Source organism: Ascidia mentula, chromosome 9 (assembly GCF_947561715.1).
Source record: "Ascidia mentula chromosome 9, kaAscMent1.1, whole genome shotgun sequence".
NCBI lineage: Eukaryota > Metazoa > Chordata > Ascidiacea > Phlebobranchia > Ascidiidae > Ascidia > Ascidia mentula.
Window position 1 is genome coordinate 6,478,374 of NC_138574.1, and position 21,972 is coordinate 6,500,345.

At 38.8% G+C, this 21,972-nt stretch overlaps 5 protein-coding genes across 5 annotated transcripts; 2 read left to right on the forward strand and 3 right to left on the reverse strand.

Annotated features, from left to right (window-relative positions):
• Nucleotides 1-1,626: 1,626 nt before the first annotated feature.
• Nucleotides 1,627-3,384, forward strand: LOC145913494 (large ribosomal subunit protein uL29-like). The gene is made up of 4 exons (XM_083001175.1): nucleotides 1,627-1,685; nucleotides 1,797-1,933; nucleotides 2,967-3,048; nucleotides 3,214-3,384. The coding sequence occupies exons 1-4, from the start codon at nucleotides 1,683-1,685 to the stop codon at nucleotides 3,361-3,363; spliced, it is 372 nt and encodes a 123-aa protein (XP_082857301.1). The 5' UTR covers nucleotides 1,627-1,682; the 3' UTR covers nucleotides 3,364-3,384.
• A 1,899-nt stretch (nucleotides 3,385-5,283) lies between these two features.
• On the forward strand, nucleotides 5,284-8,106 carry LOC145913287 (voltage-gated potassium channel regulatory subunit KCNF1-like). The gene is made up of 10 exons (XM_083000889.1): nucleotides 5,284-5,378; nucleotides 5,599-5,690; nucleotides 5,745-5,854; nucleotides 5,941-6,075; nucleotides 6,148-6,339; nucleotides 6,718-6,903; nucleotides 7,180-7,314; nucleotides 7,382-7,511; nucleotides 7,560-7,702; nucleotides 7,882-8,106. The coding sequence occupies exons 1-10, from the start codon at nucleotides 5,284-5,286 to the stop codon at nucleotides 8,104-8,106; spliced, it is 1,443 nt and encodes a 480-aa protein (XP_082857015.1).
• Nucleotides 7,854-12,798, reverse strand: LOC145913288 (small ribosomal subunit protein mS40-like). Its single transcript, XM_083000890.1, has 5 exons — nucleotides 12,217-12,798; nucleotides 11,673-11,770; nucleotides 11,522-11,593; nucleotides 10,819-10,945; nucleotides 7,854-8,177 (listed from the first exon to the last, which is right to left on the reverse strand). The coding sequence occupies exons 1-5, from the start codon at nucleotides 12,557-12,559 to the stop codon at nucleotides 8,134-8,136; spliced, it is 684 nt and encodes a 227-aa protein (XP_082857016.1). The 5' UTR covers nucleotides 12,560-12,798; the 3' UTR covers nucleotides 7,854-8,133.
• A 2,725-nt stretch (nucleotides 12,799-15,523) lies between these two features.
• LOC145914457 (uncharacterized) lies at nucleotides 15,524-16,696 on the reverse strand. Its single transcript, XM_083002287.1, has one exon. The coding sequence runs from the start codon at nucleotides 16,694-16,696 to the stop codon at nucleotides 15,524-15,526; it is 1,173 nt and encodes a 390-aa protein (XP_082858413.1).
• Nucleotides 16,697-16,776: 80 nt separating this feature from the next.
• On the reverse strand, nucleotides 16,777-19,570 carry LOC145914458 (uncharacterized). Its single transcript, XM_083002289.1, has 4 exons — nucleotides 19,199-19,570; nucleotides 18,507-18,949; nucleotides 17,922-18,310; nucleotides 16,777-17,753 (listed from the first exon to the last, which is right to left on the reverse strand). Exons 1-4 carry the CDS (start codon nucleotides 19,568-19,570, stop codon nucleotides 16,777-16,779), a joined length of 2,181 nt encoding a protein of 726 aa, XP_082858415.1.
• Nucleotides 19,571-21,972: the final 2,402 nt, after the last annotated feature.

Sequence of the window (21,972 nt, forward strand, 5' to 3'; positions counted from 1 at the left end):
GACCAACAGGGGGGGCACAAGTATGAATGGTCTTGAATTGCGATCACCAACAAACCCAAAAGTTAAGTCAAATAACCAAGACCGAAAATGAGTTTGCGCTGAACTCCCAAGAACGCGACAATTTCAACCCGCGAAACTTAACTAGAAAAAATATGTGTATATATATGGTCATTCCTTTTGCTTGTCTGGTAAACAGATTTTCCAAAATCAACCAACTATGAGAGAAATGTAATTCCGACAACACCAGGAATGACTCTGTTTTGTCAAACAACTAGCCTATGGTTTCTGCAGCACATTCGAACTCAATTTAATCATGCAGATAAAGGGAATGGTTTGTTTTACGTTCCATGCTGTTTTTGTGATAATTTGTGTCCATATGGTTGTCAAATGTTATTTTGAGGCTTAGTGGGGCGAAAAGCTAATCGACGGGTTGGTCAAAAGAACTGAAAATGTTTTGTTTTCATGGAAAGATTATTGGTAATTCCGCCTGGGGTATTAAAATAATGTCAATTGCTCAGTTTTATCCATTTTCAAAAAGGAAGTCTAATAAAATATCCGGGACTAAAAAGTCCGTTTTTACCCATTACGTTTGGCAAGAAAACTGTGTTGTGTTGAGGTAATTTTTAGCCTTTAAGACCACAGGGAGAATTTTAATTCTGTATGTATTGATATGAGCTAAATCATGGTAAAGAAAACGTAAAAGAGTAGGCCTAAACATTGAAATAAATACAATAGATTTTAGCATCACAAACAGCGATGAAAGTACAAAAAAATTCTTACCAGGACAATTGAATTTGTAAAAAAACATGTGTTTTCGTTTACTAGGTGAGATTTCCTAAATAAGTAAATACATTTACTAAATTAAAGTTTCTCATAAGTATTTGGAACACACCGGCAGCCGTTAGGGTCACTTGGATACTCATAATAGACCAAACTTTAGTGTTATTTCGAGATTTAGATGAAGCAAGAACGACTACATTTAACACGAATTATGGATATGCATCTAACCATGGTTTAGGTGAACAAATGGCTTTGATTCGGGTCTGAATGTGTAAAAAACACGCACTTGCAATTTGCAAGCGCTTGTAATTCATGTTCCAATGATTTACAACTTTACACAACGTATGACGAAACTTTCTTGGTAAAATATTATTGAAGAAAATTTTTGGCATACCTGACCCCGTTTCACGGCACACCTGTTTTGCGCGACAGCCAATTTAAGAAACTCAAATGTTTGCTGTTAAGAATTCAATGAAACTAGCGGAAGTTTCGAATTGAGTCAGCTGATTTATTAGTAAAAAATCTATTGAATAAGAAACTGAGGATGCCAGTTCAGGCGAAATCGATTTTTTACTAATAAATCAGCTGACTCAATTCGAAACTCCTGCTAGTTTCATTGAATTCTTAATACTAAATAGGAGATTGGTGTCGCTGATTAGTAAACAATGCCAACCAGAGGGCTAGATTCGGAAAAAAACTAAGGGAACAGTATTGTTTGCTGTTTATGTAGAAACAAATTGTTGACTTTTGTTTGTCTGAAAATATATTTAAATCCAAAATATTTTAATTGGATAAGTCCCCTACAAAAAAGAAAACATTTGTTGCGACACCACGTGGAAATAGGCACATTCGCAGCGTTCCCTGTGTGTACGTCCTTTTCGATTTTTGAGGTTCAGGTTGAGATGGTAAGTAATCGAAAGAAATCTTCTCCATGTTCGAACGAAGATGTTTTTTTATTTTACGGTGTACAAATATTGTTACACATCTTTAATCGTACTTTATGTGTACATTTTAAGGCTAAGATCAAGGCCAGAGAATTGAGGGGGAAGTCAAAAGAGGAGTTGTTAAAACAGCTCAATGACTTCAAGCAAGAACTGTCCAATCTTCGTGTAGCAAAAGTCACTGGTGGAGCTGCATCTAAGCTCTCTAAAATGTAAGTTTTGTATAACCTGCAAGCTGAAGAGGGTTGGTGTTTCATAATTTGTCCGGTGTTTGTGTGTACCGTTTTGGCTGAAAATGCATTGATTGCATTGGTTTAGATAAAAGTTCTTTGACAAAAAGCTGTAGCACAGAGGAAAATCCTTTTTAGTTGAAACAGAACTTGTCAAAAATACAAGTATATACCAAGCACCAAAAGGAACATTTTTATGTAGTTGAAGAAAAAACGTTGGGGACGGTAAAACTTCTGGCAGCTACTGTGCACTTTTTCAGTGGCGATTATGTCTTGATTGTATGGCAAAAAACCCAGCAGATGAACATTTTAACTTATCTAATATGGTTCTTTTTAAGTGTGTACAACTAAAAGAAATTTTATGATCTTTAGCATGACATTCTAAACTGATAGAGAGAATTAGGACACATTGTCATATAAGTTGTTTTGTAGCTGTCAGATGTCCTAGTTAGTTTTTTGCTTTGCCAAAAACTACATATTTAAAGTTGATCTACACACTCTTATCCAAACCAATGCATTTTCAACTAATCTTTACCTTCAGCATTGTTACATCAGACACATTGATAACGTGAAGGCAAAACCATGAATTGAGTAACTATGTTCATCCATGGAAAAAAATAATTAATTCTTGTTGCAAACTCATACCTATATACAAAAAGCGTTTGCTGGTGCCCATCAAAGATTTAAAAAAAATGTTCTGTGTAAATTACAAACTTTCTAATATAGATTTCATTAGTTCAAAACTTGATTACCAACTGTTATCTGAATCCTGTTTCATTTCTCTGTCCTATTAGAAATATTTTTTGGAAAAAGCATTACCATAAAAAAAAATTTGTTGTCTAGGGCAGTAATTTAAAAAAAAATCATCCTTATTTGAGATTATTGACTTGTAATTTCGTTCCATAAAAATCCATTTCTTATCTTTCTTTTTGGTTGCGTTGGCATTTGTTTTAACATAGCATTTTTTTTTCAATTTAGCCATATTCTTGTATGTAAACAAACATTTTTTTTGCAGTTGTCTTGTTCGAAAGAGTGTAGCTAGGGTTCTGACTGTGATCAATCAAACCCAAAAAGACAATCTAAGAAAACTTTTTAAGGTACGTTGTGTTTAATATTTTTTTTTTTAAATCCGGCTCAGTTTATGATGGTATACTTGTCCTTGACACATGGAATCTTGCAAATTTTTGACCTTATGGGTTTACATTTTCAGGATCCTGATATGTGTTGCTTATTTCTCAATAACGGTTTGAACAAATTTTTAGGGCAAGAAACATAAACCAAAGGACCTTCGTCCAAAGAAGACCAGAGCTATGCGCAGAATGTTCACCAAACATGAAGCAGGCATTCGGTCTGCAAAGTTTCTTCGTAAACAAAGGCTTTATCCTGCTAGGGTGTATTCAATAAAAGCCTAAATAAAAGAACGTTTAATGGTGTTTTGTAAACATGTTCTTTTGAAAAGGGAGTGAGAGTTAAGGAAACAATGAACAGTTGGTACTTGCAGCATTTTGCGCACATTTTTTATTCAAAAGAAATGATTTAGTTTGTTTGTGTGTATGTCCAAGGTATTTTTCAAATGACTGCAAAAAAAAGATGCACAAACTGTCAACCATTGGGGTATGACCAATCATGTGAGAGAGGAGGAAAATAGGTGGCGCTGATTAACAAAAATTACAGTAAAATTGTAATCCCTGAAGTATGGGGAGGATTGGTCAAGCGTCCGACCCATATACAAAGAAGGAAACCTGATCGGGATTCGTGCCCAAGATATCCTGGGTTTAAACCCCGGTGTGTAAAAAAGGCTGAAGTACTTTATAGTAAAATACGAGTTTCACAGTATGGAATAGGGCTACTTTAAAATGTTTTCAAAATTATTGAACAAGAAATATTTGTTTATAATTTTTAACTTTTCAAATCAATTAGCCTAATTAATTCAAGGTTGAATTGTGTTAAAAAGAAAAAAAAATATGACCAACTTCTCCTCTAACATCTTTGTTTTGTGCATGGATATCGACCAAAGATAGAGTCAACAGCCTAGTATATTCACTAGAGCGTCATTGTGAGTATTTGTTTCAAAGTTACTACCACTGTATTTCTTGTTGTTTGTTCGGTTACAAAATGTTTGTTTATATTAATGACGACAAAAGTGTACTAAAACAGATGCACATTCAAGTATGGGTTCTGGACTTTTTTTTTCTGTGACGGCAACTTTGTATAGAAAACGCGGACCATTTCTTCTTTGCGTCTCACGTTACCATATTGCTTGCCAGAGTTGTTTTTTTACAGAAAAATCCGGTAATTCAATATTTTGGGTTGTTTGTCGTGTGGAAACAAAATTGTGCAAAAATTTTTGTATGGTCGTTTTTATTGGCGAGGAAAATGATTGAATGTGACAAGTATCGGCCGCCCCTGCAGATCTCGCAACTCCAGCATAAAATCTAGTTAAGAAGCTATGTGATCGAGAAAATACTCTGGTTTTCAGAGCTATATGCACGAACACTGAAATATTGTCTTTGCGTCCTATAATCTCTACATAGCAAAACGAAAAATTTGCGGAATAAATTATTTTGGCAAAATTAGAGTCAACATTGCTGTCTTAGGCCTCTATTTATGTTCATTTAGTTGTGTCTTAAAAACTAAATTTTTTCAAGTTTTAGCTTGTAACCAGCACCCCTCCCCTAGATATAATTTATGCATTGTTTTTGACGAAACACCAATAGTTACAGGTTTTAAAACATGTATTTGATCGGTTGACATATTAATTTAAAAGTAGCATAGCCTATAATGTTGATTTTTTCAAATAATCAAATATTTGTTTGTTTGGCAATTAACAACCCTAGTATATACGAAACCCTGTAATATAATAGTGCCTAATTCATTCATGCCTGCAGCTACATACTCAATTTACTTAAATACTTAACTTTATATTTTAGGTAGTATTAAATCGCCAACCTACTGACTAAAAATAACAGGTTAGTTTTTTACGTTAATTGGGTAACACTAACCAATAGCAAACTCTCGAAAGTATTTCTACATAGTTAAACCAAACCAAATCAATCTGTGGAGCTGTTTAATTGCATTGGTGTTTTTTGAAGTTAAATTAATTTTCCGTTTCATCACGTTCGCTCTTGGCGGCGCCAAGGGTAACAACAGCACTTCGGCACACACGGAGACACATATTAAGTAACCTATATATTGACTCAATTTAATTAAGTGGCTACATCGATCCAGTAAACAAAACAACACTAATTCGATATATCGGCAGTTATACTTCAGTGGACGATAGCGCTTTGTTGATTTTACAGAAACTTAACCATTAAGCGCATTGAAACAGGATGGAAATAAATATTGGTGGCAAGGTATTTCGAATTACCGCCAATCAACTCGATAGATTACCAGCAAGCAAGTTAACAGTTTTGTACAGAAATGGGTAAGATGTGTTGCCAATATTTATGTAGACATTAAACGTGTGCATTTATCAACATTGTGTTTTACTAGCCTATACTGATAATTCGTCCACATATTACGACATAGCCTAATAACGATGATTATCCTATGCAATTCTATGTGTTAGCCTGCTATAAAAAAACATTATATTTGTATACTTCACCCGCAAAAAAACATTTTAATTGTGATTTTTTTGTGTCTAGGTCCAAATCTTGTTCTGAAAATAGATCAAGTTTATTGTATTTCGACCGGGACCCGGAATCATTTTCTTGCATATTGTCTGCATATAGCGGATGTAAGCCATCAACAAACACACTTTTGAATAAATTAAAACGTGAGTGCATTGTAGGCTTGGTGCATGCACCAAAATCAGTCTGCCCAATCCAACTTAAGGAAGAAATGATGTTCTGGTATATTGATGAATCATTGTTGGATGTATGTTGCAATGAAAGGCTTGAGGTGGTTGATTGTAATCGTTTGTTATTCATCTTTGGGGTGTTTTGGTTTATTTAACAACTTTAATATGTTTATTTGGCGACACACAGGCAGCATTAAACATAATTGAGCAAAATGAAACAAATATGGCCGAACAAATGCAACGTTATTCGATAAAACAACAGAAGATTCAACTTTTAACAAAAATCAATTCTTGGGAGGATTTTCGTAATAATTGGAACGCAGTAAGATAATGGGAAATAATAAGTTAGCTAACTTGACATTTTTAATAAAAAACACAAATGGCCTTTTTGAAGATGAGGTTTCGTTTGTGGAGTGTTGCTGAGGATCCATCATCTTCAGTTTTGGCAAAATTATGGATGCTAGCTTCAATAACATTCATTTTAATATCACTAGCTGTGTTCGTCCTGGGAACAGTCGAGGGTTACTTTATTAAAGATGAAAACGGAATAGAGCACGAAATTGCAATATTGTCCGACATTGAAACGGTGAGATAAAACTTGTTTTTAAATTACTGTGCTGTATTATATATATTGTCAACGCCCATTATTTAAACACGCTTTATCTTATCTATCAAACTAACGCATTTTGCAATTTAAAAATAAACTGCTCTTCTGGCATAAAATATACGTGCGATATTTCTTTGACGTTTCGTCGAAGTGGTGTCAACGTGTCCTTTTTTCTTTTGTGTCCCCACGTGTTTTAGTGTGGTTCACTTTTTGCGTTATACCTGATGAAGTCTCGCCGCATGTCAGACGAAACATTGAAAAAATACAGCACGTATATTTATGCCAGAAGAGCAGTACATTTTGAATTGCAATTTGCCTGGCAGCAACAGGAATTTCATACTTATGCATTTTGCTCAGGTGTGCATGATTTGGTTCACATTGGAATATACCACTCGGTTTATTGTTTCGCCGAAAAAATGGACATTTATTCGGCAGATTTTAAATATAATTGATTTGCTTAGTATTATTCCATTTTTTATTGAGATGTTTAGTCACACCTCAGAAACATTTGGGACCTTGGATACATGGATACACATGACTCAGGTAAACAATGCGATATTGGTAATGACACAGAGGCCTTTCATTTGAACTAGAGTGTGATTGAATGTCTTACGGAAATGGTCATACCGAGACCAATAAACTGATTTATGTTCTTGTACCTGGCACAAAACACAGCCCTGCCCAAGAATTGTATTGGTGGAGAATGTTGCGTGCTGAGAGTCATATGTGGGCTATATACCCTTAAATTCAAGTAGCAGTAAACGCTTCCACAGGAGATTCAGCTTTGCGGACGACTGATGTTTTTGTTTTTTTCTGCAGCTGTTGCGGATTTTGCGCATCGTTCGGGTTTTTCGTTTGGGAAGGCATTCGGAAGGTTTAAAACTGCTTTGTTTAACATTATTCCAAAGCGCCAACGAGTTAATCATGCTTTCCATATATCTGTTTATTGGCATCGTACGTATATTTGCAAATACCAACGGTTTGGACCTTTTTGTCAATTAATTTCAAAAAAACGTTTTAGATTATGTTGGCAACATCACTTTACACACTGGAGGGAAACCTTTTTTCTAACCTATGTGACGCCCTATGGTTTTCTGCAGTAACTATCACGACGGTTGGCTACGGTGATATAGCACCGAAAACAATTGCAGGTACTGGTTTCTCAACATAATTCTTGAAAATCAGCTGGCTGTTTTCAGGCAAAATTGTGGCATCAATGTCTTTTCTGATGGGAATAATAGCGATAGCCATCCCTATTCATCCAATTATAACTAACTTCTCCCACTGCTACAGGACGAATAAAGACATCGAACTAGCGTTTAAACGGTCCTTACAAATTATGGTGGGTTTCATGTTTATTTTGTTTTTCTAACCTTTCCAAACACTAATAAGCGGGATCATTGCTCGACCGTTTGCACTAAGACGTTCACAGGTGCGTTGTTCATTTCGTTTTAACCTTCCTAATTTTTCCAATCATACACCACACTTACAAATTTAACATGGCTATTTTTCAAATTTTAGAGGTTGGACGGGTTTCCAAACAACAATGACAAAAATGAAAAGTTTGCAAATGAATCCATCACATCCAGAGGTACAGACAAAGGACTTCACAAGAAGCACAGTATAGGTCTGAACAAAACGTCGGTGACAAAACTAGCAAGTTCAATTGCATCTGTATCAGAGCTTTTACACACCAGACACACATGCCAACATGAGCACTGTCCCTGCGTGTTTTGTAGTGATTAACATGTTCGTCTTGCAGTTCAATTATTGTCAACTTCGGAAGTGCACGAAGTGAACTTTTCTTGGAAGATAACCTAAATATTAAATTCTGCTGGTTGAATAAATTAAAAAGAAGTTGGAAAACTCCACTATTAAATACAAAACATTGTTCAAAAACTAATTTATTCATTTGTTTAAGAAAAAAAGATAATACTCTTCTCTAATAATGTTCTTGATCAACTTATTTACAAATATGTATAAAAAGAGATATGGCCCTTTCCTTGTTGTAGCAATCATAACATTTTGAAATTATCAAACAGTGTGCTCTTATAGACACTGATGATGCTTTTAACGAAGCGAAATATATATGTCTAATTAAAGAAGACTGAAAGATTTTAACCTGAAACGAAAGTTTCCTAGACAGTTGTTAATTATTTTGCATTGTAACAAAGTATTTCTTGAGTTGAATGGATATATTATTGGAAATTAGCAGCACAGAGGCACAAATAAACGTTGTTAACAGTTTTTTCTGTAATCTCCCCTTTGCAGCTGCATGCATTTGTTGTGAAATGTTTCATAGTGCATTATGCAGTAGGCATAGAATTTCAATCAGTATCGGTGTGAATTACCATTCTAAACTGACCAGAACCTCTAAGATAACACAAAACTCACATATAAACGCACCGCTTTAGCGGATCGGATTTGAAAATCATATGACCTCGTTTTGGGGTGCCTCTAAAATGCCATTGTAGGCATTGAGCCTAGGCATTGATCCTAAGTATTGTAGGCACAGTAGGCATTGAGCTTAGGTATTGTAGGCATTCTGCACATTCAGTCTAGGCATTCTAGGCATTGAGTCTTGGAATTGTACGCATTGAGTCTAGGCATCGTAGACATTGAGTTTAGGCATTGTAGACACGTCACACGAGTCTCGGCTTTGTTAGCATTTAGTCTGGGTTTTGTAGGCATTGAACACATTGAGCCTTGGAATTGTACGCATTGAGTCTAGTCATCGTAGGCATTGATTCTATAGGCATTGTACATTGTCTAGGCCAGGGTTTCCCAAACTTTTTTGGCCGCGGACCCCATTTTGTATAACTGTTTTTTCTCGGACCCCCTGTCTTACGTCACATTGCATTGTAATCAGCGTTGAAAATACTACAAACAATATCAACAATAACGAATATCAAAATAGCTATAAGTGTGAATTCTTTAGACGCGTTGTAAAAGAAACGATAGAAAGAAATAATTGTAAACAACTTTGAAATCGTAAGATACAACTATAGTGTAAAAACCATTCAAAAGTGTTTTGTGCAATGAGTAATTGTGCAATGCACATATTGTTAAGCTTACAAAACCAATCCAGCTATGAATTACTGCAGTGATTACTGCTTACACACTGTATAAAACGTACTAATAGTTTTTTGAGGTATCATTACGGACCCCCAGGGGTCCGCGGACCCCAGTTTGGGAACCCCTGGTCTAGGCATTGAGTCTTGGAATTGTACGCATTGGGTCTAGGCATTGTAGGCATGGCATATAGTCTACAGGCATTGTACACATGGAGTTTAGGCATTGTAGGCATTGAGTCTTGGAATTGTACGCATTGAGTCTAGGCATAATTTAAGCATTAAGTCTATAGGCATTGTACGCATAGAGTCTAGGCATTGCAGGCATAGGCGCCAAGATTTCATAACAGCCAGGGGGGCGGTCCCATTGTGAGGTCACAACAATAATCATATTTCGGGGTTCTAATTTTCGGGAAAAATTCCTCTATTTTTCGCTATTATAGTACGGCAAATTGGGGGTCGAGCTCAACAAATTACGAACGTCCGTGTTTACGATAATGAAAACAGACACAAACATGAACGGTGGTTTGCGAATTCGCATTACATTATGGAAAACTTAAATGCGAGATTTTTCGGCAATGCATGTACCGTACGTTTGGACGAAAAGGCTTGCAAAAACATGGTGCTAAAATGGATTAATTGTGCGTTAATGTGGTCAAGATAACATATAAAAAATTACATGATGTAGCCCAGTAAGCCTCTGCACATTGGCGCAATGTGTTTGAACACGAAAGTATTTTTATTTTTTATTCCGCAGCGCAAAAAATGGTTTACACTGAGAAAAGCGCATGCTATTGCAACTGCGAGACCACTTTTTTCCCAGTCTCTTAAAGTTGAGCAAATAAAAATGGCACTTGTTTGGTAACAATGCAACATGTTTGGCAACAATGGCAAACTTTAGGACGACGATCTGATGCACTCGTACCAAGCGCGTCAGCGTGATGCAGCGTAAAATTGCAATTGTGACCAAAAAACTGAAAATTTGCCCCCCCCCCCTGGACTTGACGCCTCTGATTGCAGGCATTGAGTCTAGGCATGGTAGGCATTGAGCTTAGGCATTGTAGGCGTTGAGTCTAGGAATCGTAGGCATTGAGTCTCGGCATTGTAGGCGTTGAGTCTAGGCATTGTAGGTGTCGTAGGCATTGAGCCTAGGCGTTGTGGGCATAATATGCTGAGTCGATGCCTAGACTCAATGCCTTCGATGCCTAGACTCAATCCCTACAATGCCTACGATGCCTAGACTTAATGCCTACGATGCCTACAATGGGTTTTTAGAGGGACCTCTCGCTTCGAGATTGATTGAGTGTAGGATCAGATTTGAGCATGTAAATGGGGTTACTGTTATAAAACCCAATGGAATACTTTATTAATTTGTTTTTTTACATACCGTATTTCATTGCCAGTTCTACAGACTCAACAAGTTGTTTTTGTTTGTGCTGACATAAACCCGTTCTAAGTTCACTGTGAACTTTTTTTGTTTCTTCATCAATAAACTGCTTCATCAAAGGAATGTTCTGCAACAAAATGTAAAAAATTGCAGTTTAATTTTAAAATCCAATTTAAAAGAAAGATTGGATTTTGGTTCCAAACTTTAACTAACTTGTTCTTGAGAAAACTGTTCCCAAAAAGATTTGTTTTTTAAAGGCTCAAAAAAGATGTTTTTGTTTGACCCTTAGAAAACAACGCAAAGTGTGAAATAATGTATTGCCCATACACAAGACACTTTCAGCCACAACCCAAGAATTACTTTTGGTAACCACAAATGGTGTCGTGACTCGTGACCTATAGTTTGCCCAGCTGAAAATGAACTGACAGCAAGCATTGAACAACAATTTTACCGGGCTTTAGTGAATAGATCTTTTGTAACAAATAGTAATTTGGTACTGCCAATGATGTTATTTTAACAGTTCCAGGGAATGGAATCTGAGGGGTGTTTTTCAGATTCTATAAAATTACTATTAACGCATGCAGATGTGCTTTGTGGTTTCAGAACAATGGTAGATGTTTATTTGAATAGGACACTAAATCAAACATGTAGGAAACATTAAAATTTGTGTGATTTAAAAAAATATTTGTGTTATTTTGCTTACATTGTATAATAGCAGCAACTTTTCATCTCGACAAATTGGGCAAGGTGATCCAGTGGCAATAACTCCCTTTCTCTGTACAACCACATTTGTTTAATAAAACTGTATCATGTCACTTTTACAGAAGTTAATATAATAACAAAAGTTAAATTACCACACATGTCTTTCTTGTCTTTTGTTTTTGTATACCTCCTTTTTTGTTTCTTACATAATTGCTCCACACAACTTCTGTTTGGTAAAGTTCCTTATAATCTAAACATAATGACTTATTTTAAATTAATCAGATCTTAAGCAGTCAGGCTAATTTGTGTATAATTGCATGAACAGTTGTTTTTCAGGGTTTAAAGTGTCGAACCTATATTATAAGGGGAGGGGGACTATTAGTCTAAACAACTAAAGTTGCCTAATTGTTTAAAAAAGCTCATCGCACATTGTTTAAATGACTGCCAAAACACTCTGGGTTTTTTTAATATGCCTATTTTTAAGCTTTTTATCAGCAAACTGTCCCATAAAAATACCTAATACATTGGCTAGTCCACACAAATAACAATTGCAAAACAAAAACTGTATGCAATATATATAAAAAAAATTCTAACCTGTGTGGCTGACTAGTATTAACCATATTCTGTAGTTTCATTACACACAACACAAGGAAATTTATACATTTAAAATATCACAAAAATTAAGTTTGAATGTACCTGCGGTTGTCACATAATCAACTGGCGAATAACCATGTATCTTTACATACTCTTCCCAAGCATCATCATGCCTTGTTATATCCTCCGGTTTTAACTTTGATTCTTTGTAAGGTACCCACACTCTTGCAAAAAATCCTTTTTCCCAAACAGGACCTGCTGCAACATTTCTCCATTCAGGAAATGGTTTAAGTGTTGAAATGTCAAGTGTTGTAGATTGCTGGTTTTGGGCACTGGAGTAACATCGTGCTGGCCATACACGCGTTAACAAACGCGGTCGACAAAAGATACTTAAAATGGTTGTTTGAGTTTTACACGCTACATTCATTACATTTGAACTTGCCATAGCTGTATTTGCCGAAATAACCTTACTTTTTCATAGATTGTGCCTGGAAATTTGGAACTACAGTAACAGAAACTTCGCTCAAACTCAGACGCAAACGGTCAGTGTTGCCAGATCTTTTTTACCAAAAGCGCCAATTTTTTTGATTCAATCCGCCCAAAAGCGCCAATTTCTGCAAAAACAACGCGCCCAAATGCGCCCATGTGAAGTTTACACAATACACATATCAGGTACGTACCGGTTTGACTAAAATCCTGACTGCCTGACTCGCCTGACTTGCCTGACTTCAACAGCAGTGTTTCCAAAACTATTTTTAGGAAAAGTCGGTTGATTGCCTGACTTTCGTGATTATGTGTTGCAATTGCCTGGTTTTCGTGAATGTGCGTTGCAATTGCCTGACTTGCATATGTTTGTATTTTAAATGCATGACTTTTGTTTTAGTATGGGCGCAGGAATTGCGCAGCTTTTGTGTGATTGGGAGTATTTGCGCTGTTACTTAGACCCTTGAAAGACCTATAGAAAGTCTGAAGATGAGAATGTTCTGCGAATCCAACACACAAAACACAATCACGAAAGTCAGGCAATTCCAAAACACAATCACGAAATTCAGGCAATTGCAAAACACAATCACGAAAGTCAGGCAATTCCAAAACACAATCACGGAAGTCAGGCAATTCCAAAACACAGAAGCCAGGCAATTCCAATACGCATTCACGAAAGTCAGGCAATTCCAACACACATTCACGAAAGTCAGGCAATTGCAACACACAATCACGAAAGTCAGACAATTGCAACGCACAATCACGAAAGTCAGGCAATTGCAACGCACAGATTGCATGGCTATTTTTCCTGAATTTTTTTTGGAAACACTGGTGCTGAAGTCAGGCAAGTCAGGCAGTCAGGATATTAGTCAAGTACGTACACCCATGGTGGGCAACACTAAAAGGAGGGAAGGAGGGACGATGTACACTAAACGGAGGGACGGAGGAAAATTGCACTGTACATTGTTTGTTGCATGTACTTTTTAGTTTATTCGGTCATAATGGTCAACAAATTCTTCCCTCCATCGAAATGTGCGACAAATCTTTCCCTCCGTTAAATTCTGCGACAAATCCTTGCCTCCATAAGCGCCTGTACATCGTTTGTTGCATGTACTTCTTCGACAAATCTTTCGCTCCGGTAAATTCCACATAGGGCTGTAACGTTACGGCCAACATAGGTAAGCGTCCAAGATCAGTAAACTGAACAAAATCGGTAACCCAAACCCTGTTTGCCGCGTGAAAGTTACCCATCATGGACATAGTGCAAGTTATAGCGTGACTACTCTAACGTTTAACAAACTTACCTATGATGGACATAGTGCAAGGTATAGCGTGACTACCCAAACGTTTAACAAACTTACATATCATGGACATAGTACAAGGTATAGCGTGACTACTCTTAACGTTTAACAAAGTTGCCTATCGCGCTTAAGGATTTCAGCGGGAATCGATGTTTACGTATGGTTATGACACAGCAAACATATCATATTCGAATATGAATGTAATTTTTGGTTTAATTTTTCTCTCGTTGCAAAGTTCAGCCTGTGATCTATTTTTGTATGGAAAAAGTAAGTCGCTACCTCGTAAGGCGGCCGAGTAACCCGCGTTCAAACTTTTGTCAACTAACATCCCTCTAGTCATCGACTATATAGCCCAGTGTTTCTTACATTTTTTTCCCGTACTGCTCATCAAAAACCTTGTTGATTTAAAAAACAACCTTCCACCGGCAAAAAATTATGACAAATTTATTTCTTTAACTTTGATAACTCAAAACATATGACATTTATTCAACCTTACATCATATAGGTCGTACAAAAAACAACACAAGAGTTTTATTCATGAAAATATACATAGGCCTATGTGAGATAACATACAATTATGTAAAAAGAATGTATTGAAGTAATGTTGACTTTACATTTACACAAGGCCAAAATTAACTTCTAATACAATTTTGGCAACACTGCGACCTTAGCCCCAAGTCAGTATTTGTCAACCTTTTTGTGGTTATGCAAGTACCATCTGGAGGTATAACACAACGTCGCTGCGTACCACTAAGTTCTTTGAAATTAATTTCGATCAGATATCTGTTTAATTTTTTTAATCGAATGATATAAATGCAACTGTAACGTGCTTTTTCTGCGGATCGGCGGCGCTACACGCTACACAGCAGTTTTTTGGCCTTTAGCCCAAACGCGTCCCATCCAATCTTCTAGGTAGCCGAGCCCGCGAAACACAACAGACACTTGTATTCGATACAGGAACGACCAGCACAACAACGCGCCAGAAATGGAACGGTTTCTAGTTAAAGAAACACAATTGTACATTCAATATAGACAAATTCACATTATGGCAAATTCAATCGCACTTACCGAACTGTTTTGCGACCGATCTTATTCCGTAAATTATCAGTAGTGACAACACATCTTTTAGTTGCATTAGTAATCCAGTAAACTTTTCAATTGTTGCAAAGCAGTCAACAAACTATTTCGCGTTTTGCAACTAAAACCTTATTCAAATAGAATCAGTATTATTTTATGTACCACAATAACTGGCAACACAACTACCAATGAAAAACATAACTATGCGGTCTGCACGCGCACGTCTACTGCGCAGCCTTTGTCACATAATAACGAGAGTTTGTGCTAACGAAATTGGGTTTGGGAATCTACATCCTCCCCCCGAAAATTGGGCATTGTACCAATTTTACATCGACGCAAAGATTCACAACTCAGTCTCATTCTCCTGCGCGGGGATCACCAAGCAGAGTTTAGTGATGGGTCTCCTGAGGAAACCGCCGGCCGTCTTCACTGCAACGCTCCTCACCACCTGGTGTTTATCATGGAATAGTTCGGTGACTTTTCCAAGAGGCCATCGACATCGTGGAGCAGAATCATCGACGAGTAGCACAACATCACCTTTGGAAAAATTACTTCTCCTGGTGTGCCATTTTTGTCTGGAGATGATTTCGCGAAAATATAGGAAAGTTCTTGCTGTCGGTGTGCAAACTCTGTAGCACGATGGATGAGTCAGTCCCAAACAGACAAGGACAGTCTTCTAAATCAAGTTCCTCCGTCACTGTTCGTGACAATTTTACTGCATCCAAAGCAGCCTCCAGTTCCAGTCGTGGTATGGTTTGCCTTCCCGAACCGGAAAGCAGTGATTTGCCCATCACCAGAGAGCACGTAACGTTCGAGCGGTCATCTACTGACCTCAGGTAACAAGCACAACCTCGTGCTTCTGACGAAGCGTCAGCAAAAACATGTAACTGTACTTTGGACGCATTGGTGGTCATTCGATAAAAACGAGGTATTCTTACCTCACAAAGGTCACAGAGGCTTTCTCGCCATTTTCGCCACCTGGCTTGATCCGTGGTCGGCACGACATCGTCCCATCCAATCTTCTGTTGACACACGTCCCTGTAGATCAATCTGGCTTCTAGGACCACGGGTGCAACGAGTCCAAGGGGGTCAAACAGGGAGTTTGTCACGGAGAGCATTCCACGTCGCGTAATCGGTTTGTCCGGCAGGACGACATTAAATCCAAACTCGTCCACCGGCAGACGCCAGCTGATTCCCAGAACACGTTCCTGTACCTCTCCGCCAAGAGGAATGTTCTGGATTAGTTTGGACCTTTCTCCGTTAGGAACAGAGGTCATCACAGCATCACTCGATGACAACCATTTTGTCAGCCTGAAACCTCCCATGGACAGTAGACTTCTCAAATTTTCCACCATTTTAATTCCCATTGTTTCTGTGGGGATTGATAATAAACAATCGTCCACATAAAAGTTTTTTCTCACAACCTCGGCAACACGAGGATCAAAAAACTTCCCAAATTCACGTGCGGTTTCACGTAGGCAGAATGTGGCGCAGCTTGGGGACGACTTCGCGCCAAATAAATGAACAGTCATTCGGTGAGGCACAGGATCCTTCAGTGTGTCGCCTCCTGGCCACCACAAGAATCTAAAGGCGTCACGATCCGGCTGCGTGACGCGTACTTGATGGAACATGGCTTCTATGTCCGCAACCAAAGCCACGGCTTCTTTGCGGAATCTCAGAAGCACTCCAACTAACGAGTTCATGAAGTCTGGTCCTTTCATCAAGTGATCGTTGATAGAGTTACCGTCGCACTTTGCGGCACAGTCAAAAACGATTCGAAGCTTATCCGGCTTCTTTGGGTTTACCACGGGTGGTGAGGAAGGTACCACTTCCGACCATCAGTACTAATTTCTTCTTCTGGTACCCGTTCGGCATAACCCTTTTCCAAAAGGATTTGCATCTGCTGAACATACTTTTGACTTAAACTTGCATCACGTGACAAACGCTTCTTAAGACCAGACAGTCGTTTCTGTGCCAATTTCAAAGTATTGGGAAGAACATCTGCCGAATTTCGCCACAACAGCGGTAACTGGTAATGTCCATCTTTGTGTTCCACTTGCTTGGCCATGATGTCATATGCAGTGACGTCTTCTGCAGAAAACTTTAATCCAAACTCCATTGCTTCTCTGTTGCTCCGGAGCCACTGAAGGAAGGATTCAGCATCCCCCAAATCACCACTTCGCATGGGGTAAGTTTCACCATCATCAGTCACGATGACGTCATCGATGTTATTAAAAGAATTGAAACGTTCAATTCCTTGCAACAGAAAACTACAGCCCTTGAAGGTTTTCTGTGGAGCATAACCTTTTTGCAACCAACCTAGAGGCGTTTTGACAGCGTCCGGGTACTCCGGATCAGGAGAGAACCGACTCTCCAAACATCGATGAACTAAGTAGTTGTCTGTACCAATAAGTAATGTGACAGACCCACTGTTGATTTGCGGTAAATGTACTCCCTTCAGATGCTTGGGGCGAACAGGTGTTCCAAACTTTGGGACATGCTCAGGCGGGACAGGGATTTCGTCAAGTAACGTCACTTCCGGTAAATTGAACTCCTCTCCTCCCATCAAGGGCAGTACTGACATGGAGATTTTCACGGTGTTCAGCTCCTTTGCACCATTGATCGACCCGAGCTGCATACGAACGGGTTCGCCTTCTACCTCAACATCCAACATGTTGATCAGTCGTTTCTCACAGAAGGTTTTGTCCGAACCAGTGTCCAACAGAGCATATGTTTCAATTTCCTTGTCCCCGACGCGGACTCGAACAGGAACAATGTCTAACCAAGCGGACAATGAGTTGCTACCATGACAGCCCACGGTATTCAAGCAACTACTCTGCGTCAAAGACGCCGAGCCATTTCCATTTTAGTCGTCCGAAGATGCGTCCGTCGGTCGAGGTCTCGCCGGATTGTGCAGTAGCACATGATGGTATGCACTTCCACAACCTTCCTCATGGCAAACCGTCTTACTGCTACAATCGACAACCATGTGTCCCACTTCAAGACACCGGAAGCACAAACCTTTCGCTCTCACCAATTGTCGTCGCTCACGATGCGATTTTCGTTTAAACGCATAGCAGACGTCGAGGTCATGCGGCTTTGCACAACAAGGACACGGTTTCTTTCGTTGTGTTGACTGTTGTTCGTTCTGCACCGATTTCTGTGCACCAGTAGAAGCAATGGCGTTGTATGACGTCGCCTTTTGTCGCTTGATACCTTGATTCTTTTCGGGGCCCGAAGGAAAGAGACCTTTCCCATATATCGAGTTGGCTTTCTCACTCAGCTCTACAACGAAATTCGCAAAATCCACGAAACGCGCGACTCTACCCGTTTCCCTTTGCAATGCAACAGATGCAGAAACCCATTTATAACTCCACAGGTAGCTTGCTGGCAATAGCAACAATAAAACCGACGGAATCAACAGTAGACATACCAGTGATTTCCTCCAATGATACGCAGCATCTCTTAAGGAGGACGGCTAACTTTTCCAAACCGTCGGGGTCGTTTCGTCCAATCTTCGGACTTTCTTACAACTTCCTTTCGCAGCAACGAGCGATGATATGTGGTTGACCATAGCGTTCGTACAATTCTTTCCAAGCAAGTTCGTAGCTGACTGCAGGGTTTGAGGATGACGTATGGTGTCTCAGTTTTTCATTGACACTCGGCGTGCAATGTTGAAGCAAGTACGTAAGTCTTAAATCATCACAGTCTAATCTGCTAGCAATATGAATTTTGTATCGATTTGCAAATGACCAATAGTCCATAGGGTCGCCATCAAACTTTGTTATTTGTGGTTTTGGCAGAAAACGTTCACCAACCTCCGTATAATGAGATCTAAACTGTGTCGTAGAGGTATGTCTGTTATGTGGCGAGTAAATATTATCACGTGGTACCTTTTGGCGACTTGGGTGTTCGAATTCCTTGAACTTTGTTTCATTTGGCTTAGGATCTTCGATCACTAACTCTTCAGGGTTCTTGGGACACACTGTGTCTTTTCGGGGTTCGTAATTTAACGAACAAACACTCCCAACTTCTTCCCATGCGTTTAGTTCGGCTTCTGCCAATTCTTACTTCCGTTGAGATTCGCGATCAGCGATTTCAGCCTCCAATTTTCTTTCTTCTTTTCTTTCTTCATCTTGCTTGCGTGCTTATCGCGCAAGGTTTAGCTTCACACGACTTTCCTTTAACTTAATACTGTATGTCGAGCTCCTAGAAGATCTTACGCTCCCAGTGTGAATAGTGGATTCGCATCGTTTCGACGTTCTACTTGGGGGCGGTGAACGGCTACCAGCTTCCGAGACAGGCACCGGTGTTGAAATGTCTCGCAGCCACTGCCTGACGCGAGTGTCAAATTCGTTCTTGCCTCGAACACAATCCCTTTTTCGAGACACACTTCCCGGCATCGTGGCCTCATCGGACATATCTTCACATAGGTTCATAGCCTCGGTGTAGCTTGCTTCTACGGCAAGCAACGCTTCTTGCAGTTTTTCCTTTTCGCGGTTGAGCATTACCCTCTCAGCATCGAGGTAATCATCTTGTAACTGTTTTAATGCACAGCCAAGCCGTTTTCTCTTCTTCTTTGTCAGGACAGGCATGTTGTGACGTCACAAACGGTTGTAACAATGACAGTTCGAAACTTGTATGTAACGTGCTTTTTCTGCGGATCGGCGGCGCTACACGCTACACAGCAGTTTTTTTGCCTTTAGCCCAAACGCATCCCATCCAATCTTCTAGGTAGCCGAGCCCGCGAAACACAACAGACACTTGTATTTGATACAGGAACGACCAGCACAACAACGCGCCAGAAATGGAACGGTATCTAGTTAAAGAAACACAATTGTACATTCAATATATAGACAAATTCACACTATGGCAAATTCAATCGCACTTACCGAACTGTTTTGCGACCGATCTTATTCCGTAAATTATCAGTAGTGACAACACATCTTTCAGTTGCATTAGTAATCCAGTAAACTTTTCAATTGTTGCAAAGCAGTCAACAAACTATTTCGCGTTTTGCAACTAAAACCTTATTCAAATAGAATGAGTATTATTATATGTACCACAATAACCGGCAACACAACTAGCAATGAAAAACATAACTTTGCGGTCTGCATGCGCACGTCTACTGCGCAGCCTTTGTCACATAATAACGAGAGTTGTGCCAAACATAGAAAACATAACGTGAAAGAATTAACGAAATTGGGTTTGGGAATCTACAGCAACAACGAACGCTGTTCAATTTAATACGCGATCTGTATCTTTTTGTTTTCCCCCAGCCGGACTGGCTATTTAGTAATGTATTGAATATTTATTGGGAACATTCCTGGTGCATTTCCTTTGTAGTATTGTCAGACTAAAAAACAATGAACATCTTTTGTTCCCCAGTCCTGACTGAGAAAGGATTACCGTATTTTACGGACCATAAAGCGCACCCGATTATAAGGCGCACTGTCAATAAATTGCTTTGATTAGTTTTTTGTTCATACATAAGGCGCACCGGGCTATAGAACGCAACGTATTTTAAGGAGTATGGGTTACCGTATAAAGCTCATCAAACAAAAACTTGTTACGTAATAAATGTAAGCAAGTCACAATAGTATGAATATCACAGTTGCTAGTTGCTTTTACCGTAGTTTATTGTGTAAGACGGTGGTTTATTTATAATAGTATCGGTACTGGTTTTGAGTGTAGGCAATAAAGCACTACTTGATCCATACATTAGGCGCACCGGCTTATAAGGCGCACGATCAATTTATGAGGAAAAAAAGGATTTAAGTTGCGCCTTATGGTCCGTAAAATACGGTAGAAATGTAGGCAGATCATTCCACGTCCGGAACGTAATGCAAAAACGCAAGCTTTTGTAGTAGTGTAAGGTGACAGATTATTTCTTCGTCACTTAAATCATAGTGGGCTTTTCTCTAAAATTACGTTTTTTATATTAAATAAAGAACGATAAATGGCGAATTGAGAGAGCAAGAAAAGCAACAATTTATACCTACTGGCAAAAAATTATCTCAAATAGATAAATTACATATGGGTAAACGTAAAGCAGCGTACGGCCAATTTCTTTTACATATATTCAGTCTGTTTTTCCGACCAGCGATATTCAGTTCAATAGTGCTTGTCGACTGTAAAGCTATCACAAACTTTGTTATGGCCGGTTGCCTGTTTGCATATTTGTATCTATATATAGATGGTAAATCGGGCACAAAGTAGCGCACAATTTAAAAAACATTCGTACATTGTTTCTTTGTTATGCACCCCAAACAACAACTCGGAAGTGTAAAGTGCAGCGGAACCAGAAGTTTCGCACTACGCCAATCGCTAACATTTTCCCAGTATTGTTGTACCACTGGACACTCAATATATGGTGTGTTAAGCTCGAGACCAAATTTCGCGTCGTTTTTATTTTAAGGATTGATTTCGAGATACTTAAGTATCTCTAATCTATTTTGTTGCAAGAATGGTGCTTGGAGTTTGGTTGCGTTGTTTAGCTTTCAATAACGTTTCCATTCTTTTATGCTTTCCAACACGTGTGGTTTGCCGGTTAGCTTACGCTTTAGTAAGGCCACGAATCAGATCGATTCTTTGCATCCCACCTAATTTGTGGATTTGTGTCTATCGCTGGATTTCCGAGGAAAAAAACTGTTTTTTTATTGTTTCTTTATACTATTCGTGTTTTAAGAAGCATGATATTAAGTTTCCAGTAGCCCCCTTCCCTCGGAGATGGATTTATAGCGACATCCAGAGTAAGCATCTTACGGTCGGACATGGTTCCGGATACGTCGACGTAAACCACGTCCCTCACTAGACTGTTAATATATGAGAAAAAATCAATTCGGGATTTTGACAGTGGCGATTTCTGAGCGTAAAAATATCGTTTGTTTTGAATGTTTCATGTAGTTTATTAACGTATACCTTGCTCGTTTGTTGGGGTGTTGGGTGTTTTGGCTCCTATCAAGCCTTGTGACAAATGCTAAATTAAAGTCCCCTC